This window comes from Passer domesticus, chromosome 2 (genome assembly GCF_036417665.1).
Source record: "Passer domesticus isolate bPasDom1 chromosome 2, bPasDom1.hap1, whole genome shotgun sequence".
Lineage (NCBI taxonomy): Eukaryota > Metazoa > Chordata > Aves > Passeriformes > Passeridae > Passer > Passer domesticus.
This window is the reverse complement of record NC_087475.1, coordinates 79,065,582-79,082,256: the sequence shown is the minus strand read 5'-3', so window position 1 is coordinate 79,082,256 and position 16,675 is coordinate 79,065,582. Positions and strand designations below refer to the sequence as shown.

The 16,675-nt window shown below is 45.6% G+C and overlaps 2 protein-coding genes across 3 annotated transcripts in view; both read right to left on the bottom strand.

Annotated features, from left to right (window-relative positions):
- Positions 1 to 10,388, bottom strand: part of MAML2 (mastermind like transcriptional coactivator 2) — a 209,331-nt gene extending 198,943 nt beyond the window's left edge. For both annotated transcript variants that reach the window (XR_010356466.1, XM_064409459.1), the window contains exon 1: positions 9,692 to 10,388. Coding sequence is in view for 1 of the 2 variants with exons in the window: in XM_064409459.1 (XP_064265529.1) it covers positions 9,692 to 10,087 (396 nt within the window). In the remaining variant the exon portion in view is untranslated. The remainder of the gene's footprint in view (positions 1 to 9,691) is intronic.
- A 137-nt stretch (positions 10,389 to 10,525) lies between these two features.
- On the bottom strand, positions 10,526 to 14,109 carry LOC135295137 (uncharacterized). Its single transcript, XM_064411235.1, has 3 exons — positions 14,052 to 14,109; positions 11,228 to 11,900; positions 10,526 to 10,894 (listed from the first exon to the last, which is right to left on the bottom strand). The coding sequence occupies exons 1-3, from the start codon at positions 14,107 to 14,109 to the stop codon at positions 10,879 to 10,881; spliced, it is 747 nt and encodes a 248-aa protein (XP_064267305.1). The 3' UTR covers positions 10,526 to 10,878.
- Between the last annotated feature and the right edge of the window lie 2,566 nt (positions 14,110 to 16,675).

Here is a 16,675-nt window from a genome sequence, read left to right as displayed (position 1 = left end):
TGCAAATATTTCTTGACTCGCTTAATTCGACACATCTTGATTTCAGTGCGATTACCCATGTGTGCACAATTAAGCACACGCATAAGTGTTTCCGGGAACTGGGCCATGGAGGTAAGCAGCCGCATGTTGAACACTAAGTCTATCTAGCTTGGAAGGATGTCGAACCAAAAGCTTTCAGAGAAGCAGAGAGAATGTATTTCTTTGGAAAACAAAATAATTGACTATAAACTAGTATAATGATCAGAAATAAAAGGCCTGATCCTGTAGTAGGCTGATGTTCCACAGTGCCACGTCCACAGTATTTCCCATAGGCGGTTTCAGGAGGGGCAAATCAGATCATAATCAAGACTGAAAATGCAGATATTAAGATACCATAACAATGAGGAAAAGGCGGGAAAAAAGGAAAAAAAAGAGAGAGGAAGGCAAGGCAAGGCAAAGAAAGGCAAGGCAAGGAACCTGGAGATGGTTTCTAAAGCAACAGAACCCTAAATAAACGGTCTGATTTTCCAAAGTGAAAAACATAAACTGAACAACCCATGCAGCATTTTTGCCAACTGTCACTGAGGTGGTATTTCTAAAATCTGGTGGAATGACTCATCCCAGAACAACAACTGTTGCCAACAAGGTCTTTCCTTCAAGTCTAGATATTTGAATAAGAGAGATACAAAAACAAAATAAACAGAAAAATCAGGAACAGCTTCTTGTCTTGGGGTTTAACTCTGAAGCTGCCTGTGAAGTCACCCACTCTCCAAGGTGCCTCCCCAACCTACTGAGTAGGCATCCAGGTGATCCTCTGGGCTAGGAAAGAGACTGAGTATGCCTCAGTTAAACCAAATTCTTCCTTCTGCACCTAGTCGCAACCTCTCACATCATGAATATGTGCAGGATGCATCCTCCTGATCCATTCTGCCCTCCACAGCAGCAAACATTACCAGGAGAAGCACAACCCTGCCAACAGGTAGCACAGTCCTCAAGTGGTTTGAGACAGACACCCTTAAACTCCGTGGGAGCAAGGCTGGACCAAAGATTCCACTGTTGTGCAGTAACTAAACACAGCCCTGTCAGCGCCAATGAACGTCTTTCTTTGGCTAGTACAGAATGCAAAGATTTCAAAGATGCTTTCTGAAGCAGTGTTATTTTGCTGAATAATTTATGTCTTCGAGTCTTCTGAAAATGAGCAGCATACACTTCAGTGCTGCAATAATACTATTCAGTGGAGACAGTGCACATTATGTTCAGTAAGCTCATTGCTTAAACACTGTTGCCATGACTATAAGAAAGTGATTATACTATTGTTTACAAGAGACTCTCAGTAAGTCATTACCACAGTAGCCAGAGTTTTGCCTCAAGTCAAAATTTTTCAGAAGGAAAAAAATAATCTCACAGGTATAATTAACTTTGTGATCAAGATAATCCATTGAAAGGCTTTGGAAACTGAATATATCCTATAGTGAGGAATAAAAATAAGTAAGGATTACCAGTGTCTCAGGACTGTTGACTGACTGGTTTTCTGACTGTTAATGGGTAAATTCCATTGAGAAGAAAAGCCCTGCTAACTAAATAACTGTTATAACTAATTTTTAATTTATAGGACAAGCACCAATATAGGAGTTCAACTGTGATGGGTAATGCTGTAAAAACAAACCACTTTGTACATCACGTAAGGGAAAAAAAAAACAAACTTTAAAATTTTGACTTAGAAGAAACATTTGAGATTCTGAAAAATGGCTTTTCAGTGTCCTGGATTGAAATCAATACCCAGAACACTCAGTTCTGAAACCTCTAGTGCATATACATGTACAAGAGTCCAGTACACGACCTCCGTATCTCAATAACATGCTGATGATCAATAGTTTCCAAAAGTAAGAAGCAATTCTGAAGCTGTTGGAAAGTCATCCTCACATTTCCTATGATCAGTAACAGGCCAGGAACACAAAGCAAAGAGATGATTAATAGAGTGCTGGACTAGGAGTCAGGAAATCTGGGCTCCGTTCCCAGCTCTGCCACTGACCTGCTGTTTGGCCTTGGGCAAGACACTTGACCTTTCTGTGCTTCTGTTCCTCCTTCCATTCTTTGTCTATCTTGTCTCTTGAGGCACTGAGCTACGCAGGGAAGGGCACAGTTCTCACTGGGTGTTTGTATAACACCTACTCTAGGGAGGTGGCTGCAGAGATCTACAATAAAGCCAGGGTACCACCAGGATGACTCTTCCACAATAGCATGTTTTGTTTCAAAACAGAATGGCCATGATGAACCCTCTTGGTGTTTCATCTGCCTGTCCAGGATCTTACCAAGTCTTTTAGCCAGCTTCAGTCTCAGGCAGCAGGTAAATGGGTTTGCAAGATGTACATCCTCACTTGTCAGAAGCACTTTGACATTGATTCCTAATTGGTACTAATTTCTCTCCACCTTGATTCAGCTGGGTTTGCAAGCACATCAGAATTATAACTGAGTGACATAGATAAAAACAGCTACAGGAGCCATTTCTGAATACAAGGAATTTCTTCAGGGAAATGCCAACACCTGTAGGTGAAACCACAGGCATGAGGGTGTTTTCAAATTAAAACTAAAATAAATTATAATTTTTAGGTAAGTGCGTTGGAATTTTGCATAAATTATTCAATTAAGCAGTATTTCTCCGTGTTTTTCTCACCCTGAGCCACAAATGTGAACCATCCTCCATTACTACCAGATGGGAGGCAACACATGCAGGACAAGGTGGCTCTCACCTGCTTTCACTGGGAAGCAGCTGCAGCCTCAGAGAGACCTGATGACTTGTGTATATAGTCTCAGTCCAGTCCCACTCTGCTCCCAGTTACCTGAAGCATCAAGTACATGAAACTTGGACACAGAAGACTTAATTGGGAGATTAATTTGAGCACATATTGATGTAGAATCAGGAGCAAGTAAAACAAGAAAATATAAAGCATACACATTTATGATTATGAAAAGAAAATTAAAAAAATGCTTTTCTCTGCTAAAAAGAAAGATCACTGCCACATCTTGCACTTTTATTGTGAATTTTGGCAACATGGTGCCGTGAAAACATAGGTCTGGAGTCATGTGATTATGTAAAAGACTCATTCAGGTTTGTATTTCCAATACTCAGATCTGTGGGTCAAAGGCTGAAAAGGTGATTTGAAGCTTCTCCAAGGCTTTGTCAAAGCAAACATTCAAAACTCCTATTTTAGGCTCCATCAATAATGGATTTGGGTTTTGAGCAATAAAATTCACCATCACATCTCAATTCACTTTAAAGAAGTGATAAATAGTATCTTTCACAGAAGAAACTGACATTTATGGAAGTGAAATAACAGGAGTAATCTATTAAATAGCTTCTAGAGTCAAAGTGGAAACAATTAGATTTCAGTTTACAGCATGCTCACCTAAAAGCTGTTGCTTGAGAGTTTCAGGTATTTTGGTTTAGTTAGTAGTGTTGGCACTACAGTACAAACATGGACTGATTACCTGCATCTAAAAATACTTTGGAAGAACCGGACAAGGTATAACAAATTTACAAGTTGTCTCTCAAGTGGCTATAGGAAGCTTTCCAATGGGAATCTAGGGCATAAATAGTTTATGCTTTTATTTAAAAGGAAAAAAAGCACAGGAAAAAAAATCTATATCTTAGTACCACTAAGTTGAAAATTTGATCCAAATCTCACTCAGCACCAGCTCCTTCTTTTCTGCAGCCAATGCTACTGCCTCTTTCACTGCTCAGAGCTGTTTCAAACTGAAGCAGCATGATATAGGTAAGACCTTTTTCAGGTTTACAGACTGTGATTAAGATTTGCGGAAAATATAGACCTGTCAAGAATCCCATCAGCCTCATCTTATTCCTGCTGGTAGTATCACCACTGGGAATTCATACAGGGGAATACTGACATGCATACACCAGAGAGAGGTCAAAGAGCAAAGACCTTGCTCTTCTCTTCAGAGCAGCCAGGTGGCCAAAGCTCTTCTAGGCACCATGCAGCTGATTGGGTGCCCTCTATGGTGTTATATAGTGGTTGCTTTAATCACCTGCTTGAATTCCAGGATGTGATCTTGTCAGGTCATTGTCATGTAGAGTTGAGCCTTCAGCAGAACCCAAGGTCCCATGTGCTAGTGAGATTGTACCACCAGAAAAGCTAAAGCATAGAAGGGAAATAGTGGCACAGCAGGAGACATTTGCAAGACCACAGAGACACTTTCTGGCAGAGCTGGCACCTCTATGCCAGTGCTTTGTTAGCTGGAGCAGTTTGCCAGCTTCCAGCTCCTCCTACACCACATAAGGAATGCAATATAAATGAAGCAGTGGAGATACCACACTTCCCAAAGTTGTCAAAAGGACCTGGATGGAGCAATTCTTTTCTAGTAACGAGACAGTGGTGAAGTTTCAGTTTTTATAAGGCAGCAGACTTAATAAGAAAAGCAAACCACAACTGGCCTTTGAAGACAATATCTTGGTAGAAGGGACTGTTGACAGCAGTTAGGAAGAGGAAGAGAGGCACTGTGGCCTTTCTTAACCTGCTGACTAGCCTAACTGCTGGGGCTTTTTGTGGTCACTGCAACTTAACTGAACCCCACATACCCCTTCTGCAGGGAGTGCTCTTTGAGAGGGGAGAAGTACCAACAGTGATGAGAGTCAAAGTTTTGACAAAACAGCTTCTCTGACTCAGACATACCTTTCTAAGGTTCAGATTTCCCCACAGAACAGCTCACATTTTTTGCTGGAGTCACACTTTTCAAAGTAGAACAAACAGAAGCTGAATATCACTTTCCTTTGTTGTGATGCTACAGAAAAGGGACTCAATTTGAGCACTGCAGGGGATGTAAGAACTCTGTCAGAGGACATGCCACAACAGCCACGGATGTTAATAAGCCCACGGGTTGGCCTTGGAGAGCACATCAAGTCCAGGCAGAGACATTGTTCCTTTGCTCACTCCCTACAGAAACTTTGGTGGTGGAAACAGTCTGTTAAACAGTTTCAGAACGGAGGAGACTTTCATTAAATGCATTAAAAGCTGAAAAAGCTTTAAAGGGTGCAAGTGATTTGATGGGAGAGCTGGGCCTGAAAAGGCTCCTACATACTAGCATTAAATTTAACAAATTCACTTGTTGAAATTCTCATTAAAAACAGCTTCTATGCAGCTTCCAGGGAGTCTTCTTGATTATGGTCTGGAACATATTCTCACAGTTAAGGGGAACAAAGATTTTTAATGGCACCCATGTCCATCCAAAGCAAATGGCTCTCAGCAGGCCAGAGGGCCCATGACAGCAGATCAATGTTTTCCACCCACACAGGCAATGTGACTTACTCCTTTTACCTGACTCAGCTACATAAATTGTGATTATCGGAACACAGCTTTGCTCCTGCAGAAGCCCAAGAAGCAGAGAGCAGTCCTTTATCTCACAAACAGAACATTTCCATTGTTTTGGCACCAAACTTTGTGTCAGTGAAAAGACTGCACTCTAGCTTTGCAGAATGGTTTGTGCTTTAATCCACCTGTCCTCACCACACCATAATGTCACTTCACCCCACAGGTGGTCACCTTATCCTGCTTGCTTCAGAACACTTCCAAAGGTTATGTGCATCCCCCAGAAATGCAGGTATTTCTGCAGGGTGCCCCGGCAGCCAAGCAGCAAACAAAACAAAGAACTTGGGAGATGGGGGTAAGTGTCAGCTTAGGCAAAGATACCCGAGCACAATCGTTCCTCTTAAAATACTGCAGGATCTTTAACACTAGCATAGAGGAGGCCAAACCTCAGCAAACACACTGTGGATCATTAAAAAAAAAAATCCCAAGGAAATTAATTCAGGATCTCCACATAAAATAACTGCCTGAATTGAGGTTTTACCAGTCAGGCTTGGCTCTTGGTACCAGGTCAGGGAACCCTGGTTTTCACTGAGGTCCTCTGGGAGCTGGGACAAACCCATTGACTCTTCTAGATCTGTACAGCTGTTGATGAGAATTTAGGGAGCAGGAGGAATTAACACATTCCCCTCTTCCCTGGATATATCACTTTTATGGGGTGGTTTTCCCTTTTCTTTTTTCACCTGCTTGTGGACTGTATCTGGGGAGCAGGCCACTTTTACAGTCACTTTTAAAATACAGAAAATATTAATGTAATTAATTGCTATTTTAAATGGATTCTTGTAATGATAAATTCAGCACAACTGTGAGATGGGTGAAAGTAGAACAAGTCACCTGTGACTGATGACAAACATCACTTAACACACTCAGAGCCACCGGGGTGATGGCTGCAATGAAAGAACCTGACCAGAATAATACGCTAACGCCTATGAGACAGAGCTCCCAGCTCTCACGGAGCAAAATGAGCAGTGCTCAGCCTGTGTCAGAAGGATGATGGAATGAATTGACTGCCAGAGACTTGAAACTGCAGTGCAAGAAGTTTAGTATTACCAGTTCAGTGCTTAAGGGACTGAGGAATGCCCTCCAGAGCTAACTGTTTACATATAACGTAAATAGTATAAACAGCTAAGTGCTGGAGGGCATGTACATACATATAGATGTATGTATATAAGAAAGACAGAATATTTTATCTGTTCCACTCTGCACCACGAAAAGTAACAACACCATATAAATAAACAAATGTCAGCTCTTGGGAAATGCATGAAGGCAGAAAGTACAAAAGCTTCCCTAGCTGCGTCCTGAAGAATAAATCTCTCATTCACACACCACCCACATCCATTGGTCCAGCTAAAAAAATCTGATCCCCAGTCTCCAATTAGAAAATGCTGTTGCTAAAGATTTTGCTTTCTCAAAAATCAAAGTAACAATGTTAAATTAAGGCCAAACCAAACTCCTCCAAAAACTCTACTCTTCTGCCAGTTCTAAACTGTCCACTGGAAAAGATAATTATCAAATAATAGTACCAACAATGTCAGATAATCACTTCAAGCTCTTTGATATGTTCAAGGAAACATTGTTTCAAATGTTACCAAGTGTCAAATATTTACTTTTAAGTCCAACTGTGAAAATGACCCATCCAGTGCCACTAAACACGGCAGGCACATGTGTAACAAGAGAAGTGGGATCTGCAAAGCAGAGGAAACAACCCAGCTGGGTTTTTCAGACAAAAGAGCGTCCTGGTAGCCAGAGCTCCCCAGTGAGAGTTATGACTGCCTTTGCGCTTATCTGTGTGGAGCTGTGGGGGTTTTTTAAAGTGGTGGACCTACAGCAAGGCACGTGGAGCTTTACATTCCCCTTGGAGTCGGCTGTGTCCGGTCTCACATACTCAGCGTGAAACTTGCACCCATGCTCCTGTCTTGTACCTCCCTCTGCTAGAGCTTCCCTGCCACAAGTGAAATTCAGAGCTGCCCCTTGTTCCCGGACCCTGTGCGCCCTGTCTGCTGTAAGGAATAAATCTGGAATTAGAGGAATAGCATATATAAGGCTTCCACTGGATTTCCTCTTGATAATCACTGAATTGAGGATGAATTCTGCTTAGAGATTGTTCTCTTCCCATCCATTTAAAATGCACAGGACAACAGGCTTAGTCTACCTCATCCTTCCTCTTCTAGTACCCTTGGAATAACTGGCAGAGATAATTCCTTTTCCAGCTATGGCTGGAGGAAAAGCAAGACTCTGTTCTTTCCTGGTCCATCCCTGCCCTCTGAATTTTCAAGAACAGGAACACAAAGCTGTACTACCTCAAAGCTGCATGACCCCCAGCTACTTGAATTCACCCCCCACAGACACCGTGTGTTTTGCCATTGCTTGTTAATATTTGCAACACTGTTGTAGGGAGCTCTTGGTGCGGAGAAGGTGTATCTCCAGGACACAGAGGTGTGACTTTGAACCAACGGCTTTCTCTGTTTCTTAATCAGAGCAGCAAATGAGGAATGTCAGTGTCAAGCATAGAGTGGGAGGATGTGCAGTGAAACCATTACAACAATGCTGTTTCATGAGCCAGCATTTTCTAGGTGTCAAAACATGGTTCAGGGCCCCAAACGTCTTGCTCACTGAAGTCACACACCTTGTCAGCATGATTACTGAACTAGCATGCAAAAATGATGGGGACATTGTCAGACCTTTTGCTTCTCAAGGTTACATGTGTGTGGAGTTTCCTGGGAGATAATGCAACATGCAACATAGAGTGAAGGCTGTGCATAATGTCTCCAGCAAGCAGCAGGCTAATAGCCATTAGTGATATTTCAGAAACAGCAACAACCTCTCTGCACTTAAAAGATGAAAATCTTTCAGTATTTTCTTGGGAGTTGTTTCATTTAGCATTTCCAAACAGCTGTCTCCAGCTATTTCATAATAATAGTAACAACTAACAAAAAATAAAATTAAAAAACAAACAAACAAAAAAACCCACATAGGCCTGTTGCCTAATTTCAGAAAGTGAATTTTTCTGGGACATACACTATTAGGCAAAAGCCCTTTCTTTTTTCCCATAAGGCAAGTGCAAAGCATTACATTAATACACACTGGAAAAATAAGATAATGGCTTTCTTGATTGTGATGAGGAATGTGGGGAGATTTAATCTGAACACTGAGTCAGGTGGAAGCGCCTAAACTCCCCTCGGACACAATGTTATCGCATTTAACGCTTACATCATCACCCTCACGAATGATGCTGAGTAACGCAGCCCCGAACGTCGATCCACGCACCGCACGGGTAAGAAGGCAGAAACGACCACAAAGGTCCCGTTTTAGCATACGTCAGGCGCTAAGAAAGATAAGTTTGATGTCTGGAGCAGAGGGAGCGATCTATTTTCAGCTGTTCGAATAGCAGCCGCGGGCCTATCAGGATGCAGTCACTCCTCTCAATGTTTCGCATGTGTGCCGAGAATCAAGAGTTGGGAGGCAGCACAGCGGAGCAAACGCCTTCAAAAGCGTGGTGCACCGACTGCTCGTAATAAAGTAACAGGAGACAAGGCTTCGCCTCCTTGACATGTTCAGGGCAATTTCCAGTTGAAAAAGGTCAGCGTATCATTTACAGAGCGGCAGTGCCTGGAAAACTCTCGTAACTCTGCTCCGCGAAACACCCTGGGTGACAACAACAACCTGAGCATCGCTGGCGAGCCCGGCGCTCGGAGCTGCCCGCAGGCGCTCCGCTCCGCTCCGGACAGTGCCCGCTGCCCCGGGCGTAGGCACTGCCGAGTTCCAGGGGCACGCCCGCGAAATGACCTAAAATAGGTGCCTGAAGCCCCGGCGAACGGGACGGAGTGGGGCAGGGGGAACAATTCTGAACGCGGGTGACCCTCGAGCGCTACTTTTCACCCTTGCTCGGGGACGCGCTGACAGCGCCGGCTGCCAGTGCCCTCCTCACGGATGCCGCTGTCACCGCCTTGCCGAGGCCCGACGGCAGAGGCGCGACGCGTTTTTAGGTGCACAGCGTGATGTAAAAAAACCCCAAATCAGCACCCCAAGCAGTCTCAAAATCCCTTCGAAGAGCACACATACGCTCCCTCAGCCCCCCGAGCTCGGCGCCCGCCCACCGCCCCTCACACACTCGATGCCACCGCGGGCCCGGCTCCTGGCAGGGCCCACCCCGCGGCGCAGCGGGCCGAGCCCGCGGACACCGGGCCGAGCCCGCGGACACCGGGCCGAGCCCGCGGACACCGGGCCGAGCCCGCGGACACCGGGCCGAGCCCGCGGGACAGGGCGGGCGCCCCGCGGAGCGAGCGGGGGCTCGGCGCGGCGCCTCCCCGCCGGCAGCGGGCGCTGTGACTCACCGCCAGGAGCGCCGAGGCGCGCTGCTCCCCCGCCGGCTGCTCCCCGTTGATGCCGCCGTTGCCGAGGAGGTGCTGGTGGTAGTCCGGGGGCGCCGCGCCGGCGGCAGCGGCGGCGGCGGGGGCGGCGGCCGCCTTGGGGTGCTTGCCGGCCTTGCGGGCGCCCTGCCCCTGCTGCACGAGGTGGAGGAGCTGCAAGGTGCTCTCCCGCTCGCGGTCCGAGCTCTCGGCGCGGCCCCGCTCGTAGCGCCCCTCGCAGCTGAGGTGGTGCTGGCGGCAGACGGCGATGCGGGCCCGCAGCCGCTCCACGATGGCGCTGTGCACCCGGGGCGCCGCCGGGCCCCCCCCCAGCAGCCCGGCCCCCAGCCCCGCGGCCTGGGGGGGAGCCGTGTCGCCCATCGCTGGCTGCCGGTCCTGGCCCTCCGGATGGGTCGGTCCTCACTGCCGCATGGAGGAGGGCGGGGGGGATGGGGGGGGAGGCGGGGGCAGCGGCGGGAGCCCGAGCCCGGGGGCTGGCGGCGGGGCGGAGGGCGGTCAGCCCCGCGCCCCCAGCCCACCCCTGCCCGGCCCCCGGGCGGTGACGGCCCCGCGGGGGGCTGACAGATCGGGGGGCGGGAGGGGGTCGCTAGGGCTGCGCCAGCATCGGCCGGCGGGAGGGGCGGGGGTCGGGGCCGGGCAGCCCCGGCCGAGGGGCGCCCGGTGAGGGGGGACGGCGGGGCTCCGCCGGGGGAGGAGAACGGGGGGGAAAAAAAAAAAAAAGCCAAATAAAGCGAGCCGCTGCCTTCAAAATGAATCCCAGGACGAAGGAGCTCTCCGTCGGGAATGAGTGAGACTTGGCAGGTTTATTGGGTTTATTTTATTTCGGGGGAGCGGGGGGTGTTATTCCTTGAAGTGAAAATTTAAGGCATTGCCGTGGTCGGCGGCGCGGAGAAACCCCCGGCGGACCGAAAATCTCGTAGGTTAGCTGGAGTGGGTTTGTTGGGGTTTCTCTCGCTCTCTCGCTCGCTCTTTTTTTTTTTCTTTTTTCTTTTTTTTCTTTTAAGTCTTTAGTAAATGTGCAAATAAAGAGCCGGGAAGGAGGAGAAAGAGGAGGAGGGTCGGGTTAGTTCAGTCTTTGTGCTTTCTCGTTTCTCTCGCCCGCTCGTTGCTGGCCACTCTGCGGCGTGGTGACTGTGTCCGGCTGGCTGCCGCTAAACTGTAGTTCCTCTAAAAATCAGAGAGACAGATTCCCCGGTCCGGAACAATGTCAGTCAGTGGACTTCCAAACCACGCTTCGCCTTCACTTAATTCAGCCACTGGATAAATCCGTATTGCTTTCAGTGCTCATCTCCCCCCTTAGTATTAAGCAGCAAGCTACGGACACAGGCAAAGAACTCCTCTCGCGTACTTTCCCTTTTACTCCCAGATATCGAACAGTTTCAAGTACAGTTTCAAGAAAAGCACGGAGGAGGGGGGAGAAGGGGAAGAGGGGAAAAAAACCCCAAATAAGCAACCCAGCCCCTCTTCAGACAGTAATTACAAACGGAGAGTTGCACTTACAAACTTCCAGCATTTTGCCCCCAGAACAGTCCAGCAGCCACTTTTCCTTTGTGTTTTTGTATATTCCATGCCCGCGCCGGCGGGCGGGTGTTTGCCGGTGGGCTGTCGGCGCTGCCGGTGCCGGAGCTGCCCGCGGCCCCTCCGTGCGGCGCGGCGCGGCGCGGAGCGGAGCGGGGGCGGGAGGCGGGTGTCACCGGCAGGGAGCGCGGCCGGGGACGCGGCGCCCGGGAGGCCGGGGCGAGGCGCGGAGCCTCCCAGCGGCCGCCGAGGGGAGTCGGGCTGCCGCTGCCGCTCCCCGGGAGGTATGTGCATGGGAGGAAGCCGAGGAAATCCCCGCTCCTCTCCTCGCCCTCTACCTGGGTGCCGGTTCGGGCGCGGAGGAGCGCAGCCTCCCGCGCTCTCCCTCCTCCCCCGGCGGCGAGACCTTCAGGCGAGTACGAGGGAGTTCTCAAATAAATCACGGCGCTGCGCTCCTCTACCAGCTGGATTTCTCTGGAACAGACGGTATAAAAACAAGCAGTGCGTTCTAGGGCGCTCGCATGCACGGGACGAGTGCACGACTCGAGGTCAGGCTCGGGATGTGGGAGCTCCGCGCGCTGACAGGAGCTTCTTGGGTGTCCGGGGCAAGTCACGTAGCGCCTACACTGTGGTTCCTCCCCGGGAAAGCCGCAGGCTTAGTGCTTCTCTCGCCCGGCTCCTCTATTTAGAGCAGGGCAATTTTAGACTGCGAGATCTGGCCTCTGGAACTGGCCTTGCTGCAACTGGCAGCCGTCAGGTTCTGCGTGTTATTGTAGGTGAGCTGTAAAGGAGGATGCAGAAATAGCTGGGAGCTGGCTGTCTTTATTAAAGCAATATGCTGTTCTACTACTGTGGCTGCATTAGCCAAATTCCCAAATACCTCTGGGAATAAAAATGGCCCCCAAGCACGCAGAGACACATCCCTGATGGAAAACCTCCAAGGTCTTTTGGGACTGTAAAGCCCTTAGTAGATGGGTGCATTATCTCTTTCAGTTCTGCAACGGGCCCAGTCAGAAAAATACAAAAATTTCATCTCAGCATACTGAGACCATGAAGCTGAGGATAAGGAGGAGCTGACAATAACCCTCTCAGGTGTTTTTATCCCCTTCCAAGGTCATGCAAATAAATACTTTGAATGCCAGTGATGAAGTGACACATTCCTGGAAAATCCCCTAGAATATAAAAGATATGCAGCATTAGACATATGGGAAATATAAAAGCCCCCACTTTCATGACCCCCATCTCCTTCATGCAGCAACAAACATGAGGGTTTGTTGCAAGATGTGGGTTTCCAGGTTCTTGGTGAGCACCAGCCAGAGCCTCCAGTGTGTTCAGCCCCATGTTTGTCTCAGCAGATGCTTTCAGACTTTGCTGAGGGATAAGGTCTGTGGGAAAAGGTTTGGGGCTGTGCTTGCTTCAGAGGAAGGCATTATTGCTAACAGGAAAAAGAGTTTTTTGTTGTTGTTTAACCTTGAACAACTAGGGAAGAGTGGGTTATTATTTGATATGTAACAGTAGCTTGAATCTGCTGAGGACAGTGGGTTGGCACAGCTGGAAAATAAAATGAAATTATAATGTTTGTAAAATAGTAGACAATGTTACCTTTGCTTCAGGCCTTACTCGGGCTTTTATTTGTTCTGTACAGCTCAGATGTCATTGCTGTGTGTAAGGGGGTCAGTCACAGAACACACGTGCAACAGTAGCACACAATTCTCATGGAGAATAAGCGAGAGTGTTTTAAATGATGGCTTAGCTATGTTTTTCAAAGTGGCTGCGGGAATATGAAATCCATGGTGCTGCTCCGGAAGCTACCAAGACAGCTGGAGGAATTCTCTCTCTTTCTCTCTTACAAGACTACATAGAACTCAGAGAGTGATCTTTCCAAACAAAGATTTTTTCTTTTTTCATTTTAACTTGAGAAGTTTAAGACGCGCTTTTTGCCAAGCAGCATCTCGAGAGTTCGGTTTGCGGTTTGATCTCTCCCTTCCGAGGCGAGAGGCAGCCGGCTGCGGGGCTGCGCTGCGAGCCCCGCTCGCTCAATCCGCAGCAAATGCTGCCCCTGGTGTTTCCGAGCAGGAAATACTCCACAGCCACCCTTCGTCTTTCCAAGTTTTGTTCAGAAGACCCCGGCGAATGTCACCAACCCCTGGATACCGCCGTCAGTTTTGAACTGGTCAGTTGTCAATTTCCTTAAAAACAAACAGTTCTTAACACGTTGTAACATCCCTTGCGATTAGTGGCATTCTCATAAGCACACTCAGGATAAAACATAACAGGTCCTTGAACAATTAATTACTTTATTCCTTCTGTTGACACTAAGTTGTGACCTTTTTACCTGACATTGTAATCTCACAAGAACTGTCATGCCTGAGCATTTTTTCTGTTTGAATTCCCTACTGCTGTTGAAGCTCTGAGTTTCCCAAAGCAGCAGCCCCCTCCAGATGAGAAAAGCACTTTGTGCTGGGTTTACAGCCAGGAATTCTCACCATAGACATCCCATCATGCTAATAACTTTCCAAAAATGGAACAAAAAGACCGTGCTGAACCTGTGTCACCTAAAATCTCGAGTGCATGCTTCAATCTCAGCACATGCCTCGTTCATCTGTGTTTAGAAATCACATATCAAATTGCTTCTAAGTTACATTAACTCTACTGGAAAGACATATACTTTGTATCAATCCTACAGAGGACTTTCTGAACTGGAGCTTTGAATTTTTAGCCATTTCCATTATTTAGTTTTCAGTGAGGGTTCTTTGCCTTTTGCCTGGGGGTATTCCCAGCTAGGCTCATGTATGATGCTGCTCACCTGGCAAATTGTTTAACTTTGAAGCAGAATCTGGCTGCACCTGAGTCAGTTTTCTCATCTTTAAACTTGGGCACAAGGTACTTGCAATTGCTGCTCTGTTAAGCTCTGTTAAAACTGTGAAGTAAGAAATCTTGAACAGAGCATTTCTGGTGTTTTTTTTTTTTTTTTTTTTTTTTAACAAATAATAATTAATCCAAGGAAACTTGTTCATATCTTATTTAATAAACAATAGGGGAAGAAACCCCAAACAATCCCATGCCATCACTTACTACCTACACAATTACCAAAATTCACATCAACTATCCACGGAAGTGGAGCCACTGATGGAGTTATTATCAGGTTCTTTTAACATAATTTCATAATATAAGAAATATCTTATATTACTCTGGCTGGTAGATCATACATTTTACATTCTTTTGTCTAATCTCTGAATTCAGATTAGAAATTGGTATTACTTTCTTCTCAAAGCAGAATCAGAAGGGCAACTTTTTAAAAGTTTACTTTGTGTGTGCTGGATATTTCTCTTGGAATAGTATTGTATTTACACATGTTTGTGTAGCACACATGCACACTAGCCCACTCTGTTTATCCAGACAGACTTAAAAACAGATAAAACTAGAAGTCTTTATTTATCCAAATAAATGTAAACTAGAGGAGTTAAGCATGGGAATTGCCTGTAATTGCTTGCTGAAGTGCTAAAAATAGCTGCTTTTTGGAAACAGGAGAAGCCTTCACTGTCGAAAAAGTGGCACTAACAGCTATCTACTATTAGCAAACAAGTTTATTTCCAAAAACTGAAGGACACAGAGGGAGAAAAATAATTTATTTTCATACTTCACTGCAAGAACTGGACAGAACATAGACCAAAAAGAACCTCCTGTCCCTGAAGTACATTGTGTTAGTCAGCCTGATCCTGTGCACAAATACCTTGTGTGAACTTCATCATTATCACCGTCTCTAGTTACAGAACTTAAACTAGAGCAGATTATCAAAACATTACAGGAACTAAAGTAATTTCCAAGTATGATCATTAATCACCCATGCAAAGTCTAATCGCATACTGAGCTCTCTTCATTGTTCCATTAAGACAGGTACTTTATCTTAATTAGAGCTACTGCTTCAAAAATTAACACTAAAACCAATTTAAAATATCCTACTGGAACAAACATTTTATTCTCTCACCTCCTAACTCCATTCAGCTTCCCCGATGTGGAAAAAAAAGCACGAAAGACTGGTCAGATTTCTAACTTCTCCCATCATTAGGTATTTGCACAATTTTTTTTCTGCTAGAAATATTCTTACTGATTTTTTCTATATATTGAAAGTCTCAGGGGTAAGAGTCTTCTTTGTGCTTCATGCTGTACTAGCATTTGCAGACAGACCTGGAAAATGTGATCTAAATTTTACATATTTACTTTTCTGTTCTAAAGAATTTTTAACTTCCTGTGGTAAAGACAAATGTAAAAGTGATGTAATGACACTTCATATTTGCTGTCTTTTAAAAACACTTCAGATAGAACAACAGCCACAAAAGTATTATCACTTCCTCCCATCTCAGTGAGGCGAGTATCAGAATTTAAGAGACACAATACACACAAAAACATCAGCTCATGCCAAATCAAATATATGTTTCTTACTGAAACAGAAATGAGTGCTTTCAGTTTACAGCATTTTCTTAGTCCCACTGGTGATACCACAGCCAAGACTAGTAAGCCTATGGAAGCACTTTCTACCTAGAAGTTCCATCGGAATACTTTTGTATACCTGATAGCAACAGAAAAAACAATGATCTGGGAAAAAATGCTGTAGATAGCACACGCTTTTTAGCTGAATAAAGGGGAGGTGAGAAACAAGTCTGGGATATCAAAAAATTAGAATGGACCATTTCAACTTCCAATCAAACTCTATGTATTCTTGAAATCAGCAAGAATCACCTGTAATCAGCAAGCCAGAGTTTCACACACTTATTCTTCATTTTGGTAGTGAATTGTTTTAATGTAGCAAAATGAGAGATCAACCATTAATTTTGACAAGATTTTAAAGTGAAGTCATAGTCTTGAGAGTTTTCAGAAAATTCATATGGTAGCAAAAATTAGGACCAGTCAGGAAGGCTCTAAGAGGACAAATTCCATTACATGGTACAGAACTCATTTCATAATGGTTTTCCTTTATAAGAATTAAAGTACACCATATGTTATGTTCTAGAGAAGCAAACCAAACTATACAGAGATTTTGTTAACAGAAAGAAGCGAGGTATCAATAACTAAAAGGGATATATTCAAGATGGATTCCTGAATACTTTTAAGCTGATGGGTGTGTTCCCACCAATATTCCCAGAAGAACAGAGATGAGGGAAGAGAAGGAATAGAGAAGGAAACCTTCAGCTTTGGTAACCAGGGTGATAGATATAAGACATACCAAACCTCAGAATTTTATGTGTCTAACTCACAGATAAGGTATGGAAAGCATATCTTCAACAAAAGTTTACTTGACAGCAAGTCTCAATCTGTTTACTGAGAATTTTCATCTTGGTTTTGTATACCTTGTATCTGTATGTGGTATAAAGGAGTACTGATGCTACTAACTCAGCCTAATAGCATTTAAAACATTGCTGAATTTCAATT

What these genes read in the sequence shown, in the direction of transcription:
- LOC135295137 (XM_064411235.1), bottom strand. Translation starts at nt 14,109, where the DNA reads ATGAGAAAACTGACTCAGGTGCAGCCAGATTCTGCTTCAAAGTTAAAC. An exon ending in AAAGTTAAACAATTTGCCAG is followed by an intron (nt 11,901 to 14,051) that starts GTGAGCAGCATC and finishes AGAAGCACTAAG; the next exon opens with CCTGCGGCTTTCCCGGGGAG.